General features: G+C 51.9%; 1 protein-coding gene across 9 annotated transcripts in view; it reads left to right on the top strand.

Moving 5' to 3' along the window:
- The window catches only part of efl1 (elongation factor like GTPase 1), a 42,840-nt gene that overhangs the window by 5,955 nt on the left and 17,237 nt on the right, over positions 1-19,648 (top strand). For all 9 annotated transcript variants that reach the window (XM_084681955.1, XM_084681954.1, XM_084681950.1 and 6 more), the window contains 10 exons: positions 155-292; positions 481-737; positions 1,378-1,501; positions 3,471-3,550; positions 3,658-3,794; positions 3,920-4,042; positions 5,028-5,127; positions 9,474-9,631; positions 10,165-10,343; positions 10,767-10,902. In XM_084681955.1, the coding sequence (XP_084538081.1) occupies positions 155-292; positions 481-737; positions 1,378-1,501; positions 3,471-3,550; positions 3,658-3,794; positions 3,920-4,042; positions 5,028-5,127; positions 9,474-9,631; positions 10,165-10,343; positions 10,767-10,902 (1,432 nt within the window). The remainder of the gene's footprint in view (positions 1-154; positions 293-480; positions 738-1,377; positions 1,502-3,470; positions 3,551-3,657; positions 3,795-3,919; positions 4,043-5,027; positions 5,128-9,473; positions 9,632-10,164; positions 10,344-10,766; positions 10,903-19,648) is intronic.

The raw sequence follows: 19,648 nt of genomic DNA, 5'->3' as shown, positions 1-19,648 counted from the left end.
GCACTCTATTTTTTAGTCATTTAAAAAAAAGTCATTTTAGTTTGTTTCTATTCATTTTCATCATTCATCTATTCATTTTATTTGTTCTCGCTCCTCACTTTTCCGCATTGGGCCAAGATAAATGACTTAAAGGGATGTGTGTGTGTGTGTTTAGACTCAGGCTGTGCTACGTCAGGCCTGGCTGGAGAACATCCGTCCTGTCCTGGTCATCAACAAGATAGACAGACTGATCATGGAGCTGAAACTCTCGTCTCAGGAAGCATACACACACCTGCAGAAGATTCTGGAACGGGTGAGAGCTCCCACTAGAGCACTGGACCATTTGATATGAGAACATCCTGTGACATATTCCTTTCAGAGAAATGACACTTCTCTTTTGTATATTATGTCTATGGGCACCTGTGAAGCCCTCCTGTGACAATGCATGTAAAAGGGCTATACAGATAGAATTTTAAATTGTATTTTACTTTCCTTCCCTAGGTAAATGCTGTAACAGGGGCTCTTTTTACATCCAAAGTCCTGGAGGAGAGAGCAGACAAGGAGGAGGAGAAGGAGAAAAAAAAGGAGGAGGAGGAGCCTGAGGAGGGGAGGGAGGAGCCTGAGGGGAGGGAGAGCCCGGGAGAGCAGGTGTACGACTGGAGCGCTGGTCTGGAGGAGACGGATGACTCTCACCTGTACTTCTCTCCAGACCAGGGCAACGTGGTGTTCTCCAGCGCCATCGACGGATGGGGCTTCAGGTGAGCTCGCCAGCTAAGGTATCGTCAGGGGAAACGGTGTTTTTCCACTTAACCCAAACTACTAATGAAATCGGAAGGTGACAGGGTTTGATTTGTCCAGTAGGTGGAGCTGTCAGACAGGGATGAGGACTTTGCAAGGTCTTTGTTTACCTTAAGCTCGAGAGGCAGAGTAACCAATTATGAAAACCCAGCAGCCATAATCTGCAGTCAATTCATCTGAATTAAAGGACTTCTGAGTCATTTAGTTTGGACTTTAACTGTTCGGGTTTGCCCAACAAAGGCCAGAGTAGTATACAACTTGCACAGTATCCAATCAGACTGACCTCTGGAGTCTTGTGCAGTTTCACAGCGTCTGTTTCAAAGCTGTGCCTTTGTAATCACTGATATCTAAATATAAATGTTAGATTGAGAACTGTTCCTTTGGGAACACGACAGACGCAATACGGTTGTAAATAACAGTCCATTTTCACCTCACTCCATCCTAAGGGCCAGCCTTGTAGCCTCGGCATCTGAAGTACGAGTGTTGACTGTGAAATATGTAAACAGAGGAAGATGATACTTATTCAGGTGTACCTGACAAAATATAGCCTATGTAGAAACCAAGCATCATGGCTCAGTTGTGGGTATGGTGTGTGTGCAGCATCCAGCAGTTTGCTGACATCTACAGCCAGAAGATGGGCATCAGGACAGGAGTCCTGCTGAAAACGCTGTGGGGAGACTTCTACCTCAACGCTAAAGCCAAGAAGATCATGAAGGGAGCTCGGGTACGGTCTGCTCTTTACCTGGGGGTCTGTCCCAGATAAACCTCACACATCCATGCTGACTTTCCCCTCTCTGATTGGGGTAAATATACCACTTATTTGTGCAGCACCAAACACTGCTTTGAGAGTGAGGGAACAGCCAGACAGGCAGATATGTGTTCCTTCAGAGTGTGGTCCACCCCCCCCCTCCTCCTCCTGTGGTCTCCACGCCTACACAGGATCATTGTGACTCCTTAGAGAACAGCCCCAGACACAGCGATTCCACCTGACCTGTCTGATGGCCTTGAGTTAGTCAGCAGTGCTTCAGTCTGGATGTGTCTCTGCAGGGTGTGCTTCTCTCAAGGCCGGCTCACTTGGAGCTCTGCTTGGTAGTTAACTGTCAGTTTAGTGAACCGTGACACACTCTGTTTCGCTTTCTGTCTGAGCTTTCTTCCTTCCTGCCTTTCTTTCTTTTTTTTTTTTTTTTCTGTTGTTCTCTATCTCTCCTGCTTTCTCTCCGTCTATGTCTCTCTGTCTTTCCCACTCCCTCTCTCTGCAGCAGTAGTTCTGTAGAGGAGTTTTTGCCAGTCCTCTTCTGCGTCTTTTGATGTGATTTAGTGCCATTTCTGACAGTAATGAGTGGCGAGTGTGGTTCTGGGATGGTAATGGTCTGTACAGACAGCCGGACAGCCACCAGTCTCTACACAGCAGGGGGGTCCTCCCACACACTGCCTCTACCACTCTGCTGCTGACAGGGGCTGCATTGGCATGAATACTGCTCCCTGCACGCCGCCTGTCTGCCTGTGTCCTGCCTGTCTGTCTGTGTCCTGCCTGTCTGTCTGCCTGTCTGCCTGCCTGTCTGTGTCCTGCCTGTCTGTCTGCCTGTCTGTCTGTGTCCTGCCTGTCTGTCTGTGTCCTGCCTGTCTGTCTGTGTCCTGCCTGTCTGTCTGTGTCCTGCCTGTCTGCCTGCCTGCCTGTCTGTGTCCTGCCTGTCTGTCTGTCTGTCTGTGTCCTGCCTGTCTGTCTGCCTGCTTGTCTGTTTGTGTCTCTGCCTCTGTCTGTTCACACTGAGACTTGTGAAGTGAGGGATCGAAGGCTGAACGTTTAAACTGCTGCCGCTCCTCCGTGTGTTGAGCAGCTCAGAGAAGGGCACACTGTCCATACATTGCGGCCGTCTGTGATGTCACCATTTCCAGACAGATCAATCATCTGGCCAGTGATCGGATCAATAATTGCTCCTCAGCTCGGGGCAGACAGACGTGTGTCTGCCTGGGAACGGCGTTGTCAATACCTCCCGGCTGACCTTCAGTCACTCCCATTGATCTGCCGTGTACAGAAACAAAGTAACAAAGCTTTTAGGGTATTTCGGTGTGCTCGGTCAGAGACTGGAGGGTGTGTAATAGCTGTCTGTGAGAGCTGTGAAGAGCTTGACCTCTCTCTGCAGAGCCGTGCCGCACTCACTGCCACCAGGGGCCCTCGTGAAACGGGATGCTTTTACAGTGCTGGAAGTAAAAGGCTGGACAAGTTGACCTCTGCACTGTAGTGCGTGTGTGTGTGTGTGAGAGAGAGAGAGATAGACTACACTAGATAAAAGCCTAGATTTGTGCCTCTTCTTAGCTTAGATAACAGTATGGTCTGTCTGACTGACTGACTGTCTGCCAGCTAATGACACATCCAGGAGGATGCATGTGCCACCCCAGTAGCCCTCCCCCCTCCCCCTGCCTCTGCACAGGCCCTCCATCAGTGGGCCCCCCAGCACTGGGCCCCCTGATCCTTTTAGCTTCCTCTTGTCAGTACGGTGGACAGCCCTGACTGCTGGATGAAGTTCTTTCAGATCATGTGTAGAAGAACTGTATATACTTTCTGTTATCCATTTAGTTTTACAGATTGGAGCTGGATGAATGTTCTCTTCAAAAATATATATTTCCCATCTCTCTCTCCCATCCTTTCTCCCCCTCTCTCTCCCTCTCCCCCTCTCTCCCTCCCTCTCCAGGCAAAAGGGAAGAAGCCTCTCTTTGTGCAGCTGGTTCTAGACAGCATATGGAGTTTATACGACGCCGTGGTTGTTCAGAGGTACATCCCTCTCTGCCCTCCTCACTGTCCTGGTACGTGTTAGACCTGCGCCCTGTGTAGCGGCCCCTTCCATGTCCACTCACCCCGGCCATGTGCTGTCCCTGCAGAGACAAGGACAGGGTGGACAAGATGGTGTCGTCTCTGGGGGTGAAGGTGCTGGCCAGAGACTCCCGTCACTCAGACCCCAAAGTGCTCCTTGCTGCCATCTGCAGTCAGTGGCTCCCTGTCTCACAGGCGGTGCTGTGTATCCTTCTGTTTGTGTGTGTGTGTGTGTGTGCGCGCGCGCGTGCATACCTGTGTGTGTGTGTGTGTGTGCATGAGCGTGCGAGCGAGCCCCCGACACGCGTGTTCTCCTGAGCGTGCGTCCAGTCATGGTGTGTGAGAAGCTGCCCAGCCCTCTGGACATGGTGTCAGAGAGGGTGGAGAGGCTGATGAGCGTGGGGGCGCGGAGGTTCGACTCTCTGCCCCAGCAGACCCAGGAGCTGAAGACTGGTAACACACCCTCACACACATGCACAAACACGCACAAACATGCAGAAACACACACACACACACACACACGTGCAGAAACACACACATGCAGAAACACACACACACACACACATGCAGAAACACACACCACCACAGCTCAGAGCCTCTCGTCATCATCATCATCATCATTATTCTTATATCAGTGTTATTAGTGAAGGAGTGAGAGATGTGTAAGTGTTCCAGCCATGCCAGGTATGGTGTTTGGTGTCCTCTGAGCTGGCCTGGATCAATGCTCCTGCTGGCCCAGCCTCCCTCCCTGGCCTTGCTGGAAGCTTCCAGGGTTACAAGGACATTCATACAACCTCTGTGTGTTTACAAGAGCCATCTGTAATCCTCTCCATCCAGCAGAGAGAGAGAGAGAGAGAGAGAGAGTGTACAATGACAGAGAGAATGACAGAGAGAATGACAGAGAGAATGACAGAGAGAATGACAGAGAGAATGACAGAGAGAATGACAGAGAGAATGACAGAGAGAATGACAGAGAGAATGACAGAGAGAATGACAGAGAGAATGACAGAGAGAATGACAGAGAGAATGACAGAGAGAATGACAGAGAGAATGACAGAGAGAATGACAGAGAGAATGACAGAGAGAATGACAGAGAGAATGACAGAGAGAATGACAGAGAGAATGACAGAGAGAATGACAGAGAGAATGAGAAAGGGAATGACAGAGAGAATGAGAAAGGGAATGACAGAGAGAATGAGAGAGGCTGTCTGGCCAGACATAGAGTATTTGGTGGGTGTGATGTCTCTGTGCTATGTCTCTCTCTCTCGCTCTCTCTCTCGCTCTCTCTCTCTGTATCTCTCACTCTCTCTCTATCTCTCTGTGTCTGTCTCATGTCTTTGACATATGATGTCTGTCTGAATCCGACAAATGTGGACCAGGACCAAGGGTCTGTTCCAGAACAACCTTCATTTTGAGTGTGTGTGTGTCTGTTTCCCAGCCTTCCTCCAGTGCTCCAGTGAAGAGTCGGCTCCGGTCATTGTGTTTGTGTCCAAGATGTTTGCCGTCGAGGCCAAGGCCTTGCCCCAGAACAAGCAGAGGTAAGGAGCCCTCCTGCCTCCCCCTGGACAGACAGCAGATGGCGCTGTGGCCCCGCCACCTCCCCTGCTGACCTCCCTCTGAGGTCATGGCTGCTCAGTGGCGTCCTGGTTTCTGAGCAGCATGCACGCTCCGCATCGGAGACGGGACTGGGGGGCTCCGCAGCTGTTTACAGAGAGGGTGCTTGACGTAACTGATTCCCATCAGACTGGAGGAAGGTGGAGGCTGTCCTCCACCTCCACCCCCAGACCTGCCGGAGGGCACATTTACATTTAGTCATTTAGCAGACGCTCTTATCCAGAGCGACTTACAGTAAGTACAGGGACATTCCCCCCGAGGCAAGTAGGGTGAAGTGCCTTGCCCAAGGACACAACATCATTTGGCACGGCCGGGAATCGAACTGGTAACATCCTGATTATCAGCCCGATTCCCTAACCACTCAGCCATCTGATCCCGGCAGGTCTGACCAGCACACTGAAGGCTGGATGAGCTTAGACTGGGAGGAGGAGGAGAGTGGGAGACGAGGTGGATGAGTGTAGACTTAGTGGACTAGTGTAAACTAGGTGGAGTGGGATTCTAGTTTGGTTCTTCCTGCCCAGGCAGAGTTCTGTGTCCAAGATCTAGACTGTGTCTCAGAGTGGAAAGAAACTCCCTCACCCCACTCCCTCTCTCCCCCACCTCACCCACTGTCACCCCTCCTCTCTCCCTCTACCCCACAACCCCCCTCCCGCTCCCCCTTTCTCCCTCATCACCTCTCGTCTCCACCTCTCTCTGACTCCCCCTCCTCCTCTCTCCCTCTCCCCCAGCCCCCCTATTCGTTTCCCCTAACCCTCCCTAACCCTCCCTACCCCCTCTCCCCCACCTCTCTCTCTCCTGTCACAGCAGTAGGCGCTAATTGCCAGCTCTGCCATTACCGTCTCAGAGAGGCGGAGAGGAGAGGAGAGCAGAGAGGAAGACAGGCTGTCAGGGAGAGGAGGGAGGGGGTTAGATAAAGAGCATGAAATGAAAAGAGAAGAGGAGCCAAAGGGGCAGAGAGATGGAAGACAGAGAGGTAGAGAGGAGGTGTAAAAACAGTCAACCCACACAGAGCCAGACGAGGTCTGTCCAACATCCTGCCTAATGAGCCTGCCAGGACCCCTCTTCTGTTGCCTGCCACCTGCTGCAGATGCACTCGCACAGCAGGCACATCCACGGCCACCCATGGCCAAGCAAGGATTCAAGGAACACACACACACACACGTCTCAGGAGATCTCTCAGACCACGCCTGGGGCTTGCTACTGTGTCGATGCAGAGCGGATGCCCCAGGCTTATCTCTGGCCACCTGAACGGCACATCGATTATAGTTTTCTTTTTTGTTTTTCTCGCATCGTGTGGATGCCCAGGGCTCAATACTGTACAGTAGCATTACAATAGGCCTGCAGGGTTACCCTCCTACTGTGGTGTGGTGATGACCTCACTTTGGACACCCTGTGTGTTAGACCACAAGCACCTACGGCACAGGACATCTATTATGGAGGTCAGGCCCATGAACAAGTCATATGGAAACATACCGTACCACTGCCCATTTGGTCAATATTTGGCATGTTTAACTTGAGCGACAGAAGGTCTGTCTGACATCCTCCATGTACACACATATTGTGAGGCCCTGCCTCGCTCTCTGCCTCGCTCTCTGCCTCGCTCTCTGCCTCGCTCTCTCTGCCTTTTTCTCCCAGCTGGATTCAGGCCTCTTTAGTGTAGCTGAGCAGCAAAACTGAACATACTTGAATCATACAAATGTAAAGGTTTCAAGAAAACGCGTTATTGACTGGTCCCTGTGGGTGTCTTGGATGTCCTTTAAACTTGCTGCTAGCTGCACCTTCTACACCGTCCTAGTCTGTGTGTTCCAGACAGGAGGAGAGAGGGCTGTTGGATGACATGGGTCTACCCAGTGTTAACATTAAACTTTAATGAACATGGAAGTTCCTAAGTTGTTCAGTCTGGAGAGCTCTGCTCCAGAAGTGATTCTTTTGTTCCTGCTGATGTCTCCAACACAACAGTCCACTTCAGAAGGGAAGGCGGAGGTGTTGGTTGACACAAATGTCAAGGATCCTTTAAACTCTGTTAATGTAAAAATATATATATAAACTGCAATGCATCGAGTAGTTTGTGCAGTGTACCGGTCATCATTTACAGTTCTGTCTCTTTCCCCTCAGACAAATAATTAGCCTTCACAATCCCTCTATAGACACTTAACTGGAGACTTCATCAGTAAACAGTGTTTTCTGTTCCTGATGCTATCCCTGCTTCTGAGGTAGAGTATGAATGAGCTTCAGACTGAGTCTCCTGGCAGACATCAAAACATGCCCACGCACCATTCTGTTACCATGGCAGCCATCATCAATTTAGTTCTCAATAGTAGTTATAAGACTGCTCGTAGGAGTGAAGGGTCGAGCTCTTTCTCTCTCCTCTCTCTCTCTCTCTCTCTCTCTCTCTCTATCTCTCTCTTTCTCTCTCTCGCTCTCCTTTTCTCTCTTTCTGTCATGTATTTGCCTTTTTCGCCTCGGTGTTGACCCAGTGCTCAAAGGGCCTCCTGTCTGATTGGCTGATGAAGTCATTGCTCTGTATAACTGCATGGTTGGTAGGCAGAATAGGCAGGCAGAAAGACAACAGGCATGTTCCTGCCCCACACCAACTTCCTCCTGCAGGAGAAACACACAGGGCTGTGGATGTGTCTTGTGTACCCAGAGTGCACTCTGTCGAATCTTTGTTCTTTTGTGTTTCATAATTGACAATTCTGTTCAAGGATGCAAACATAGATAGCTCTTCCTGGGAAGAGTACTTTTTATTTGAAGGAACAAGTGAACAAAGCCTTCAGGGTGAGGTGTACAGCAGATGCTCTATTAGCTGGAACTACAGGAGCTGCCGGCAAAAAGAAACTCTTGCAGAGTTTTGAAGTCTGTCTTGTGAGAATTCATTTCTACTTGGATGTGCCTGATTTCTGGTTTTGACACAACATCTGAAGCTCTGTACAAAAGGGAAAGGGCAATATGCTGCACTGGTGTTCCGCACACATCAAAACCCCCTTTGTCCTTTCTGGTGACATATTTATGCACTCAAACTAGTATGGAAAGTATCTTGAGTCCCGAGCCTCTCGTGATATGAAGTGTGTTTTGCAGGCAGCTTTAGTATCAGTATATAGTTTTGTTTCCAGGCTGCTCTCCAGTGGGCTGCTGTGGTTTCAACACATCAGCTCCAGGGTTTGGAAGCCATGACTTCATCACCACATAGCCCCGGGCCAGAACCTGAGACTCAGAGCCTGGGCAGAATCTAGAACCAGGCTAGGACTAGAACCCAAACCAAAACCCAGACCAGAACCAGACCCAACCAGGACACGATCAGAATTAGTAGTGAGACATTCCTTCTGCTACCATTAGTCAACTGACTTGACCGTTTAAGGAAAAACCCAGGCAGTCAGCTGGGGTGTCTTCTAAAGTTCCTGGTTAAAGTAGGAATACTGCTCCGAGTGAGTCAGGACACAGCTGCGTCTGGCCTCAAATGATGACTGCATCTGCCTAGGGAAGGTACTACTGTGCTGTGCAAGGTCCCTTACTAGATCATACTGTTAAAACACCGCTCTTCTGAATCTGGTCCTGTCCTGATGTTCTTTCTACATGGCCTGTTCGTACGTCGCTATGGAGAAAAGCTTTAAAAGCGACAACGTTTTAACGTGAAAAACTGATCTAACTGTGGCAGGATTAGAGAACGAGAGTAACTGATGTGGTTGTGTAGGACAAGTCATGTGACCCACCGTGACCCTGTCTGTCTGTGGTGAAGGGGCCTGGGTGAGTGGTGGTGCTCTTGTGGTACTGTGAAGTCGGCCTGGAGGTTACAGCCCTGGACATCTTCATTTATGTAGAGCAGACGTGTAATTAAACTGTTTCCCTACAGTTGTGGTGAGTCGGCATGGCGATTCCTGTTGCCATGGTTAAATTGGGGCCTTTTTTATTGATATAGTTGTTTGTCTTTATAAAGCTGGACTGTATCGCTCCAATCACTGTGGTCTCTCTGTCTCACACACACACAAACTCACCAATTAGTAACCGAATAAATCCAGCTGTAATCACATCTTTGTAATTTGTTTTTTGTCCAAAAAAGTTTTTTTAATATTCAATAAAGAATATTTAAAAAATAAAGTTTCAAAACCTTTTTTGAAACTTTTTTTGTGTTGAAACATTTGTTTGTAGAAAATGTAATTACAGAAAAAGTATTTGTACTTTGTTACTTCCCGTCTCTGCACACCTATAGTGATACTTTTAATGTTGTCTTTGACATTTGTTGTTACTGAAGTGTGTCTGTGTGTGTGTTTAGACCACTGACCCAAGAAGAGTTGGCAGAGCGCAGAGAGAAGGCCAGACAGCGACATGCTGACAGGATGGCGGCCAATCAGCAAGCTGAAACACAGGAAGGCTGCAGCCAATCAGGAAATAGTCCCCAAACTGTCCATCCTGCTGAAGACAGTAGTACAGGTCTGTACCTGGTTATCTGACTGACTGGCTGTCCCTTTCTCCGTCTTTTTGTCTGTCTTTCTCTCTCTGTCTCTCTCTGTATCTTTCTCTCTCTGTATCTCTCTCTCTCTGTGTCTCTCTCTGTCTCTCCGTATCTGTCTTTCCGTATCCCTCTCTCTCTCTCTGTCTATCTGTCTCTCTCTGTATCTCTCTCTCTCTCTGTATCTCTCTCTCTCTCTGTATCTCTCTCTCTCTCTGTATCTCTCTCTCTCTGTATATCTCTTTCTCTCTGTATCTCTCTCTGTGTCTCTCTCTGTCTCTCCGTATCTGTCTTTCCGTATCCCTCTCTCTCTCTCTCTCTCTCTCTCTCTCTGTCTATCTGTCTCTCTCTGTATCTCTCTCTCTCTCTCTGTATATCTCTTTCTCTCTGTATCTCTCTCTGTGTCTCTCTGTCTCTCCGTATCTGTTTCTCCCTATCCCTCTCTCTCTCTCTGTGTCTCTCTGTCTCACTCTGTGTGTCTCTCTCCCCCCTCTCATCTTCTGTGGCTCTGCAGGTGGCTCTGGGGTCTCGGCCCAGATGGAGACTCTGAGTCTGAGTGTTGCCAGACCTGAGCAGGTGGAACAGAAAGAGGTGTTCCTGGCCTTCGCCAGGGTCTACAGTGGGGTGGTGAGGAGAGGCCAGCGTGTGTTCGTACTGGGCCCCAAGTACGACCCTGCCCAGGGGCTGCGAGCGGTAAACTCACTCACATGCGCACACACACACACACACACACACACACATAGCCTTGTGAACTAGCCCACAGACTTCTTTAATCTTTGACTCTGGCTGATCCTATGTTTATTATTAACAATAATTTTACAGCTCTGCTTCAGCGGCCAAATCTATTTTCAGGCCAATTTCGAATCCCCAGAGATCATCATTAAAAGCAGGATGAAAACAGTTACTGTTCAGAAGGTTACACTGCAGTTCTTTAGATAACACAGACGAAATGTCTGAGTTTTCATTTACATCTGCAGATGTCTTTTTTCAAGGTTAAAGAGAATCATTTACTGCCACGAGAAGCCTTTTGATCGTTATTTTATTCACTGATTCCTTACCTCAGAAATATTTCAAATGATGTTAAACCTCAGTTCATTTCTCTTCCTCTCTCCCCAGCTGTCGGATGGCTCTGCAGCAGATGAGCCTGCACGCCCCGTACCCCACCTGCAGAGCTGTTCCCTGGACCACCTGTACCTGCTTATGGGCAGGGAGCTGGAGGAACTGGAGGAGGTGCCCTCGGGGAACGTTCTAGGTCAGTACCCTTGCCCATTAGAACTCCCATACTGTATAGAAGCCTGTTTCTGGTCTGTTTTCTTTCCTCTCCCTCCCCTCCCCCCTCTCCCCACCTCCTGTCTGGTTTGAGTTCCAGTGTGTGAGGTTTCAGTCTGGGCTTTCTGTCTCGCCTCTACCTGCGTGTCTCTCTCCCTTTCTCTATCTCTCTCTCTCTCCCTTTCTCTCTCCCTTTCTCTCTCCCTTTCTCTCTCTCGCTCTCTCTCGCTCTCTCTCTTTATTGGCCCATGGACATTCAGTAGTGTCTGCCGAGGGAGCAGAGCATCTAGGTTTAGCCCTCCTCAACTTCCTCCTCCAACAATCTGATATCTATTAACTACAGCAGAACAAAAGATGCTCTGACAGAGACTAACGACTCTCACACACACACACACACACACACACACACACACACAATCTGTGGATTGGAGCTGAGATAGGGCTTCTCAGATGTGTGTCCAGGAAATCTTCTTACACCAGCTTTCTCATTCACACCCTGGCCATTAAAGTGAATTTATGCTCCACGGTTCCCCCTGAAGAAAGGAGAGGGGGGGGGGGGGGGGGCGTGTGGTTACAGAGAGGGTTCGGTGAAGACGGAAGATCTCTTGTGAAGATTTTCTTTAATGAGTCACTCCAGTTCATAAGTCTCTGTGTAACTTCTGTCTGAGCCATGATGACAGCCTCGCTGCACTGGAGGTCAGGTGAGGTTCCTTAGGCAGAAGCAGTCCCCCTGTGTGTGAACCTCGGCCTGGATGTTGGGTTTGGTCCGTGCGCTCTGTCCCCAGTGGGCCTTTGTGGTCTCAGACGGGCTGGAACTAGGCCTGACGAGTCATAGCAGGACGGAACACTCCACACAGTCATCCAGAGAAGCTATGGAGTACTTAGAAAAAGCACCCATGTAAACCCAAACTGTTGAGCTGAGTTGTGGTCCAGAGCGGATGGAGGAGTGGATGCTGGGTTGGTCCAGTCTCCGGCTCTGTTGGGGGGTTGTGGAGGTCAGGGTTGGTCCAGTCTCCGGCTCTGTTGGGGGGTTGTGGAGGTCAGGGTTGGTCCAGTCTCCGGCTCTGTTGGGGGGTTGTGGAGGTCAGGGTTGATCCAGTCCCCGGCTCTGTTGGGGGGTTGTGGAGGTCAGGGTTGATCCAGTCCCCGGCTCTGTTGGGGGGTTGTGGAGGTCAGGGTTGATCCAGTCTCCAGCTCTGGTGGGGGGTTGTGGAGGTCAGGGTTGATCCAGTCCCCGGCTCTGTTGGGGGGGTTGTGGAGGTCAGGGTTGATCCAGTCCCCAGCTCTGGGGTTGTGTTCTGGTATTAACATGCTCGATATTAGCCTCCTTGCTGGGCACGCCCTGCCTATGATATTATCATGTATTATGAAGGAGACTTGCATTAAGAATATTGACAAACTGTACATTAATGGTAATGTGTGTGTGTGTGTGTGTGCGGGTAGGGCGGAGTAGAGGATCTGAGCAGAGGATGATCAATAAGATGTTGCGTCCTTGAGTGAGTATCAAAGATCCCTCTTTCATAATTTAGACTTAGATAATTTGGACAGTCAGCACTATGCCTCAGAATCATAAATTGGCAGCAAATGGATTTGTGAGTATCTGTAGCTATGGACTAACTCTGTCATAGTCCCTCCTGCGTTGGACTAACTCTGTCATAGTCCCTCCTGAGTTGGACTGACTCTGAGTGGCTGTTGCTATGAGGTGCTGCTTCGACAGGAAGTGGCCTGACGAGGGCTGTGATGTCACAACAACTTTCCTAGGAAGGAGCGTTTTCCCTCCATCGTGAACATGGTTCATCATGATAAACACTCACACGGACGCACACGCACCCGTTTGGCCATGTGGGAGCCATCATCTCTGTCCTGTTGGTTCAGTGTGGGCTGGGGGGGAGGTTGCAGTGGAGGGCCAGTGTTAAACTGACTTGGCCCTCATTAGACCTATGTTATTATCTGATGGTTGGAAAGAGAAGGGAAGGATGGAAAGAGGTTCACACACGCACACACACACACACACACACACTCAAACACACACGCTTGTTTCTGATGTGGGATTGGAATTATCTTCTACTCACCACATAACGGCACATGGCATGGGCCGCATGACGAAGCATGTGTGTGTGTGTGTGTGTGTGTGTGTGTGTGTACTGCAGGTTTGTTTGTGTGTGTTGTGGAAGACAGCATGTGACTGGGACCCCCTCAATGAGGTCTGTTTGAGAATGAGAAACAGAGGCATCCCACCCGAGTTGAACTCACGCAAACACACACGCACACACACACTTGCAAAGCAGAGAGAGGCTGCTGGAGCTGTTGTGTGGATGTTTCTCATCAGTTTCCTGCCTGCTGTTGGAAGCTACAGATTCAGGAAATGAAGGACTCCCATCAGGGTGGAGCACAGAGACCATCCCCTCCCCCGCTCCCCCCCATTCCCCCAACATGTCTTCATACTGTGTGACAGAGATCCATCAAGCGGAGATTCTCTTTGTCACTCTCTGTCTCTCTCTTTGTCCTCTCTCTCTCTTTTCTGTCCTTCAGTATCTTACTCTGTCTCTCTCTTTCTCTCCACTCACTCCTTCAGCCTTGTGTGTCACCCCTCCCTCCCTCCCTCCCTCCCTCGGAGCAGTGCTGAGGCTCATGGATCTGCTCTGCCTCCACCACACCTCCTCTTCAAACACGCTGGGAGGATCTGGGTGTTTGTCTAGGGAGACGTCCACAGCCTAGACAAATAGGTGGTGTTGTGCTTGGTGAGTGATGCTGGGGGAGAGATCCAGGTCTATGTGTTGCTGGGGGAGAGATCCAGGTCTATGTTGCTGGGGGAGAGATCCAGGTCTATGTGTTGCTGGGGGAGAGATCCAGGTCTATGTGTTGCTGGGGGAGAGATCCAGGTCTATGTGATGCTGGGGGAGAGATCCAGGTCTATGTGTTGCTGGGGGAGAGATCCAGGTCTATGTGTTGCTGGGGGAGAGATCCAGGTCTATGTGTTGCTGGGGGAGAGATCCAGGTCTATGTGATGCTGGGGGAGAGATCCAGGTCTATGTGTTGCTGGGGGAGAGATCCAGGTCTATGTGTTGCTGGGGGAGAGATCCAGGTCTATGTGTTGCTGGGGGAGAGATCCAGGTCTATGTGTTGCTGGGGGAGAGATCCAGGTCTATGTGTTGCTGGGGGAGAGATCCAGGTCTATGTGTTGCTGGGGGAGAGATCCAGGTCTATGTGTTGCTGGGGGAGAGATCCAGGTCTATGTGTTGCTGGGGGAGAGATCCAGGTCTGTGTGGTTTGTGTGCAGCAGCAGTGTCGCTGGGTGGAAGATGTGGTCTGCATCGTGCCGTAATGGGAGACAGCTGCTCTTAGAGACACTCACGTCAATCCACAGAGGAAGGAGGGGGGGGGGGGGGAGGACCCAAACTACTGTGAAATGAAGAACGCTGATTCAACTCTTTGCGACTTTATGAAAACATTTGTTTTGTGTTAGAGTTTCCTCACAGGGCCGACTGCAGAGCAGAGAGCACAGGGTTTCCCGCAGCACTTTACAGTCAAGGCGGCCGCCTAGGCAACACACGCCTGCCGCCTTAACTACGTAGCGATATCCGCCGTGTTACTCTGTCCTGTTTTCTCCATTCCAAAACGCCAGTCTTCCTTCATTAGGCTATCGCACCCCCTCCGCCCCCTACCGTAAGCCTGCTGGGGCGCTGCAGTGTAGCCAAGCACAGGAGGGTTAGCGGGGAGATATGGGGGTCTGGGGCTGGAGAGCTGCTGGCATCAGCCCAGAGAGCCTGTACAGGACATGATGTCACAGCCAAAGACTCAGGGGTAGGTGTGTGTGTGTGTCGGGAGAGAGAGGGGGGGTAGGTGTGTGTCAGGGAGAGAGAGGGGGGTAGGTGTGTGTCAGGGAGAGAGAGGGGGGTAGGTGTGTGTCAGGGAGAGAGAGGGGGGTAGGTGTGTGTCGGGGAGAGAGAGGGGGGTAGGTGTGTGTCAGGGAGAGAGAGGGGGGTAGGTGTGTGTCAGGGAGAGAGAGGGGGGTAGGTGTGTGTCAGGGAGCGAGAGGAGGGATAGGTGTGTGTCAGGGAGAGAGAGGGGGGTAGGTGTGTGTTTGTCTTTCTGTACCTATTGGGGGGCACAGATGTCGTCAAGGTTTAGTCATAGGTGACAGAATGTTTACGCGTGTGTGTGTATGTCATGAGAGATATGGAGAAAGTGAGATGGAGAGTTAAATGGAGAGAGAGAGAGAGACAAAGAGAGAGAGACAGAGAGAGAGAGAGAGAGAGAGAGAGAGAGAGAAAGAGAGAGAGACAGAGAGAGAGACAGAGAGAGAGAGAGAGAGAGAGAGAGACAGAGAGAGAGACAAAGAGAGAGAGAGAGACAAAGAGAGAGAGAGAGACGGAGAGAGAGCTGTGGCCCTGACTCATGTCTCCCTGACTGTCCTTGACACAGTTTTGAGCTCCAGCCAAACCCTGGTGGAATAAGACGTGAAGTCATGAAGCACACTCCTCAATCTCATCAGTGCTCTGCCTCCCCCCCTCTGAATCCATTGACCCTGCCCCCCCCCCCCCCCCCCACACACACACACCCTATACCACCCCCCGTTCCCCCTGCTCTCCTTTGTGACCTAGATATCCGACTGTATTTCTCCTGAAATGAAGGCTGGTCTTTGAGGGTGGGTTAATAACGTTAAGAATTCTGTTCCTCTTTCTTTGACACAGAGAGTGGGAGTGGAAGAGAGAGAGCAGAGTGAGAGAGAGGAGAGTGAGGTAGGGAGGGATAGAGAGGAGAGTGAGGTAGGGAGGTAGGGAGGGATAGAGAGGAGAGTGAGGTAGGGAGGGATAGAGAGGAGAGTGATAAAGAGCAGAGTGGGGGAGGGAGGGACAGAGAGAGGAGAGTGAGGTAGGGAGGGATAGAGAGGAGAGTGAGGTAGGGAGGGATAGAGAGGAGAGTGAGGTAGGGAGGGATAGAGAGAGGAGAGTGTGGTAGGGAGGGATAGAGAGGAGAGTGAGGTAGGGAGGGATAGAGAGAGGAGAGTGAGGTAGGGAGGGACAGAGAGAGGAGAGTGAGGTAGGGAGGGATAGAGAGAGCAGAGTGATAGAGAGTAGAGTGGGGGATGGAGGGATAGAGAGGAGAGTGAGGTAGGGAGGGATAGAGAGAGGGGAGAGTGAGGTAGGGATAAAGAGAGAGAGGAGAGAGAGCGCAGAGGGAGTGAGTGAGGGAGGGATAGAGAGAATTAAGGAAAGGAAGGGGGAGCGAGGGAGGAGGGGGGGGGGAGGGATGGCTCTCATTTCCCTCAATTTTGAACCAACCCGGAGTCTGATCCTGCCATAAACCTAGATCCCAGATCAGTTAGTACTGTTGTCATTACCGCAGACACTGCATATGTTACCTTCTGTTGTCTTGGTGGAACTCTCCAGGAGCTGTAGGTGGGTCAGGACTGCAGAGAAGCTGCCCTAGATAGATGCAGAGCTGGGGAAGCTGGACTGGTGAGGTGGGAAGACAGCTGGAGGGAGGAGGGCAGGTAGGGGGCAGGCAGGGGGAAGGGAAGGGGGAGGGGGCCACCAGGGGGCGAGGAGGAAGGTGGTAAGGGCAGAAAGTAGGTTGGAGGGAGGAGGTAAGAAGTAGGTAGGGAGGATAGAGGTAAGTGGCAGGGGCAGATAGCTGTGTAGACTTATCTTTGATCATATCTGAGATCAGATCACCCTGCGACAACGCTGAACTTTACTACTCAGTGAGAGAACCTGGATCTGATCTTAGGTCAGTGATCGGGAGACCATTACCTTCAAGCCGACTGGGCACAGACGACCTCTGTTCCATCTGCAGTCGGTTTCTTTGTCTCACGCTGCCATGTGCTCGGTGTGTGCGTGGTCATGCTAGACGTCCAGTAGATGGTGCTAGAGAGAGGAGGATAGCTGGCCCAGCCCTGGGTCTCCACATGGTCCGACAGACAAAGACACAGAGAACAAAGAAACTGTGGCCACAGACATACATTCGCTAATGTAGAGACATTTATGCATTTTTTGCTTTTATCCAGAGAGACGCACACATGGGCTACCTCAGGCTTCCAGAATGTTCCGGAAGCAACCAGAGTTTTCCGAGAACGTCTCTTGACATTTACACAAGACGCCCGTGACTCATGTTATTGTTTAATCTATAGGACATGTGATGAACCGGTACCTGCAGTAAAAAGGTCATGTATAATAGGCTGTTGAAGGTGTTTTGTGTGCCAGAAGTCCGGCATGCAGAGGAAACCCAGTGTGAGGTGTGTAAGGGTCTCCGTGTCTGTCTGTCTGTCTGGGGGGAGGAGGGCTGGGGGTGGGGGGAGGAGGGCTGGGGGGAGGAGGGCTGGGGCTGGGGGGAGGAGGGCTGGGGCTGGGGGGAGGAGGGCTGGGGCTGGGGCTGGGGGGAGGAGGGCTGGGGGTGGTTTTTCTGATGTTGCGGCCCCAGTTTGAGGACAGTGTGGCGCGGAGCACATGCTGTACCATTAGCCAGAACGGATTGCTGAGTGCAGCGATTTCTATCTCCGATTCTCCACATGTCCGACAACACTGGTTCTTAACTCAAAACGAACCCGGTTGTCTCGGCTCCCTCCGCTTAGACCCATGCGCGCACGCACAGGCCCACACTCACCAGGACTCAAAAGAAATATATGCCAGCACTGTTAAAGACTGAGAAGGGTGTGGGGGGGGGGGGGGGTGTAGATGCACAGGCCCCAGCTGCCTAACTTATATAAGGTCTGTGTGATGGGTTTTCTGTTTAAAAGTCTTAAAATAACCCGGACCACTATTCCCTAGGTGGAGGAAATCAACGAGGGTCTGATATTTCTGCTGGAGTGGAAAATCCAGGCCCTTAATGGCCTGGTGACCGGGGTGGATGGATCGCTCGCTCACAAAAACAGGAAACGTCCCCGCCAGGCAGCTCCCTCGCTCGCTCCGACTCACAGATGTTCCAGGGGGTGGAGAATGTATTTATTGAAAAAGGAGGGGAGAAAAGGGGGGGGGGGGGGGGGGAGTTGTTTTTAGTCATTTCTGACTTCTTGGATCACCCTGCTGTTGCTATTTTAGGCCCCTGCTATTAGAGAACTAACATGTCTTAGTTCACACAGACCTGGGTTAGGGGGGAGGCTACGTGATAGGGGGGTCGGGGGCTATGGGAAGGTAGGGCACAGGGGGTCTGGAGGGCTATGGGACACAGGGGGGCTAGGGGCTAGGGGGGCTTGGGTACAGAGGGGGGCTTGGGTACAGAGGGGGGCTAGGGGACACGGGGGCTAGGGGACACAGGGGCTAGGGGACACGGGGGTAGGGGCTAGGGGCCAGGGGGGGCTAAGGGACACAGGGAGGCTAGGGGCAAGGGGGGCTAGGGGCAAGGGGGGCTAGGGGCAAGGGGGGCTAGGGGCAGGGGGGCTTGCTAGAGAACCTGGGTGGCTAATCTAGGTGTCTCTATAACTGGGTGTGCGCCTGGCATGTTTGTGAGCAGGCAGGTTGGTCTGGATGAGATGGGGCCACTGGCAGATGCCTCGCCACCATCGCTTGGCTGAGCTGCAATCTGGAACAAGGAAGCGTCTCTCCCACGTTCCAGCATGGTGTGGATTCTAACCTTCACCCAGGACGGTAGCGTGTTGGTTCAAATCTCTCTACTGAGGCGTCTGTAGTGTTTCATCCACACACACACATTCACACAATACTGAAACTCACCCCATCATCATACTGTGCCTGTGTATCTGCTAACAGTCCAGGCATCAGCAGTTCATGTTGCTAATTGCTAGTCTCCTGATTGCTGTCATCTGTGTGTGTGCACGGGTGTGTGTGTTGCATGCTTATTATAGGCACTCAATAATTGGCCCATTTATAAGTGCTAATTCATCGCCCAGTCAATCCTGAAGGCATGTTGTTTCGGTGCGAGTGTTTGTGTCTCCTGTCTGTGTTCCAGAGATACTTTGGCATGTTGTCTTGACGGTCTCATGATTCAGACCTCCCTCACAGCCTTGTGTTGTCCAGTCTCCTTCACCCCGGAGAGAAGACAGGTTATGGACATGCAGACATGCCTCTCTGCTGGGAGACAGGCGGGCTGGGAGAGAGACAGGCAGGCTGGGAGACAGGCAGGCTGGGAGAGAGGCAGGCTGGGAGACAGGCAGGCTGGGAGACAGGCAGGCTGGGAGAGAGGCGGGCAGGCTGGGAGAGAGGCGGGCAGGCTGGGAGAGAGGCAGGCAGGCTGGGAGACAGGCAGGCTGGGAGACAGGCAAGCTGGGAGGCGGGCAGGCTGGGAGAGAGACGGGCAGGCTGGGAGACAGGCAGGCTGGGAGGCGGGCAGGCTGGGAGACAGGCGGGCAGGCTGGGAGACAGACGGGCAGGCTGGGAGACAGACGGGCAGGCTGGGAGACAGACGGGCAGGCTGGGAGACAGACGGGCAGGCTGGGAGACAGGCGGGCAGGCTGGGAGACAGACGGGCAGGCTGGGAGACAGACGGGCAGGCTGGGAGACAGACGGGCAGGCTGGGAGACAGGCGGGCAGGCTGGGAGACAGACGGGCAGGCTGGGAGACAGACGGGCAGGCTGGGAGACAGACAGGCAGGCTGGGAGACAGGCGGGCTGGGAGAGAGGCGGGCTGGAGACAGATGGGCAGGCTGGGAGACAGGCGGGCAGGCTGGGAGACAGGCGGGCAGGCTGGGAGACAGACGGGCAGGCTGGGAGACAGACGGGCAGGCTGGGAGACAGACGGGCAGGCTGGGAGACAGACGGGCAGGCTGGGAGACAG

This window comes from Hypomesus nipponensis, chromosome 19 (genome assembly GCF_054491055.1).
Source record: "Hypomesus nipponensis isolate SF chromosome 19, ASM5449105v1, whole genome shotgun sequence".
NCBI lineage: Eukaryota > Metazoa > Chordata > Actinopteri > Osmeriformes > Osmeridae > Hypomesus > Hypomesus nipponensis.
Note: the sequence above shows the minus strand (reverse complement) of the source record. Positions and strands in the feature narration are given on the sequence as shown.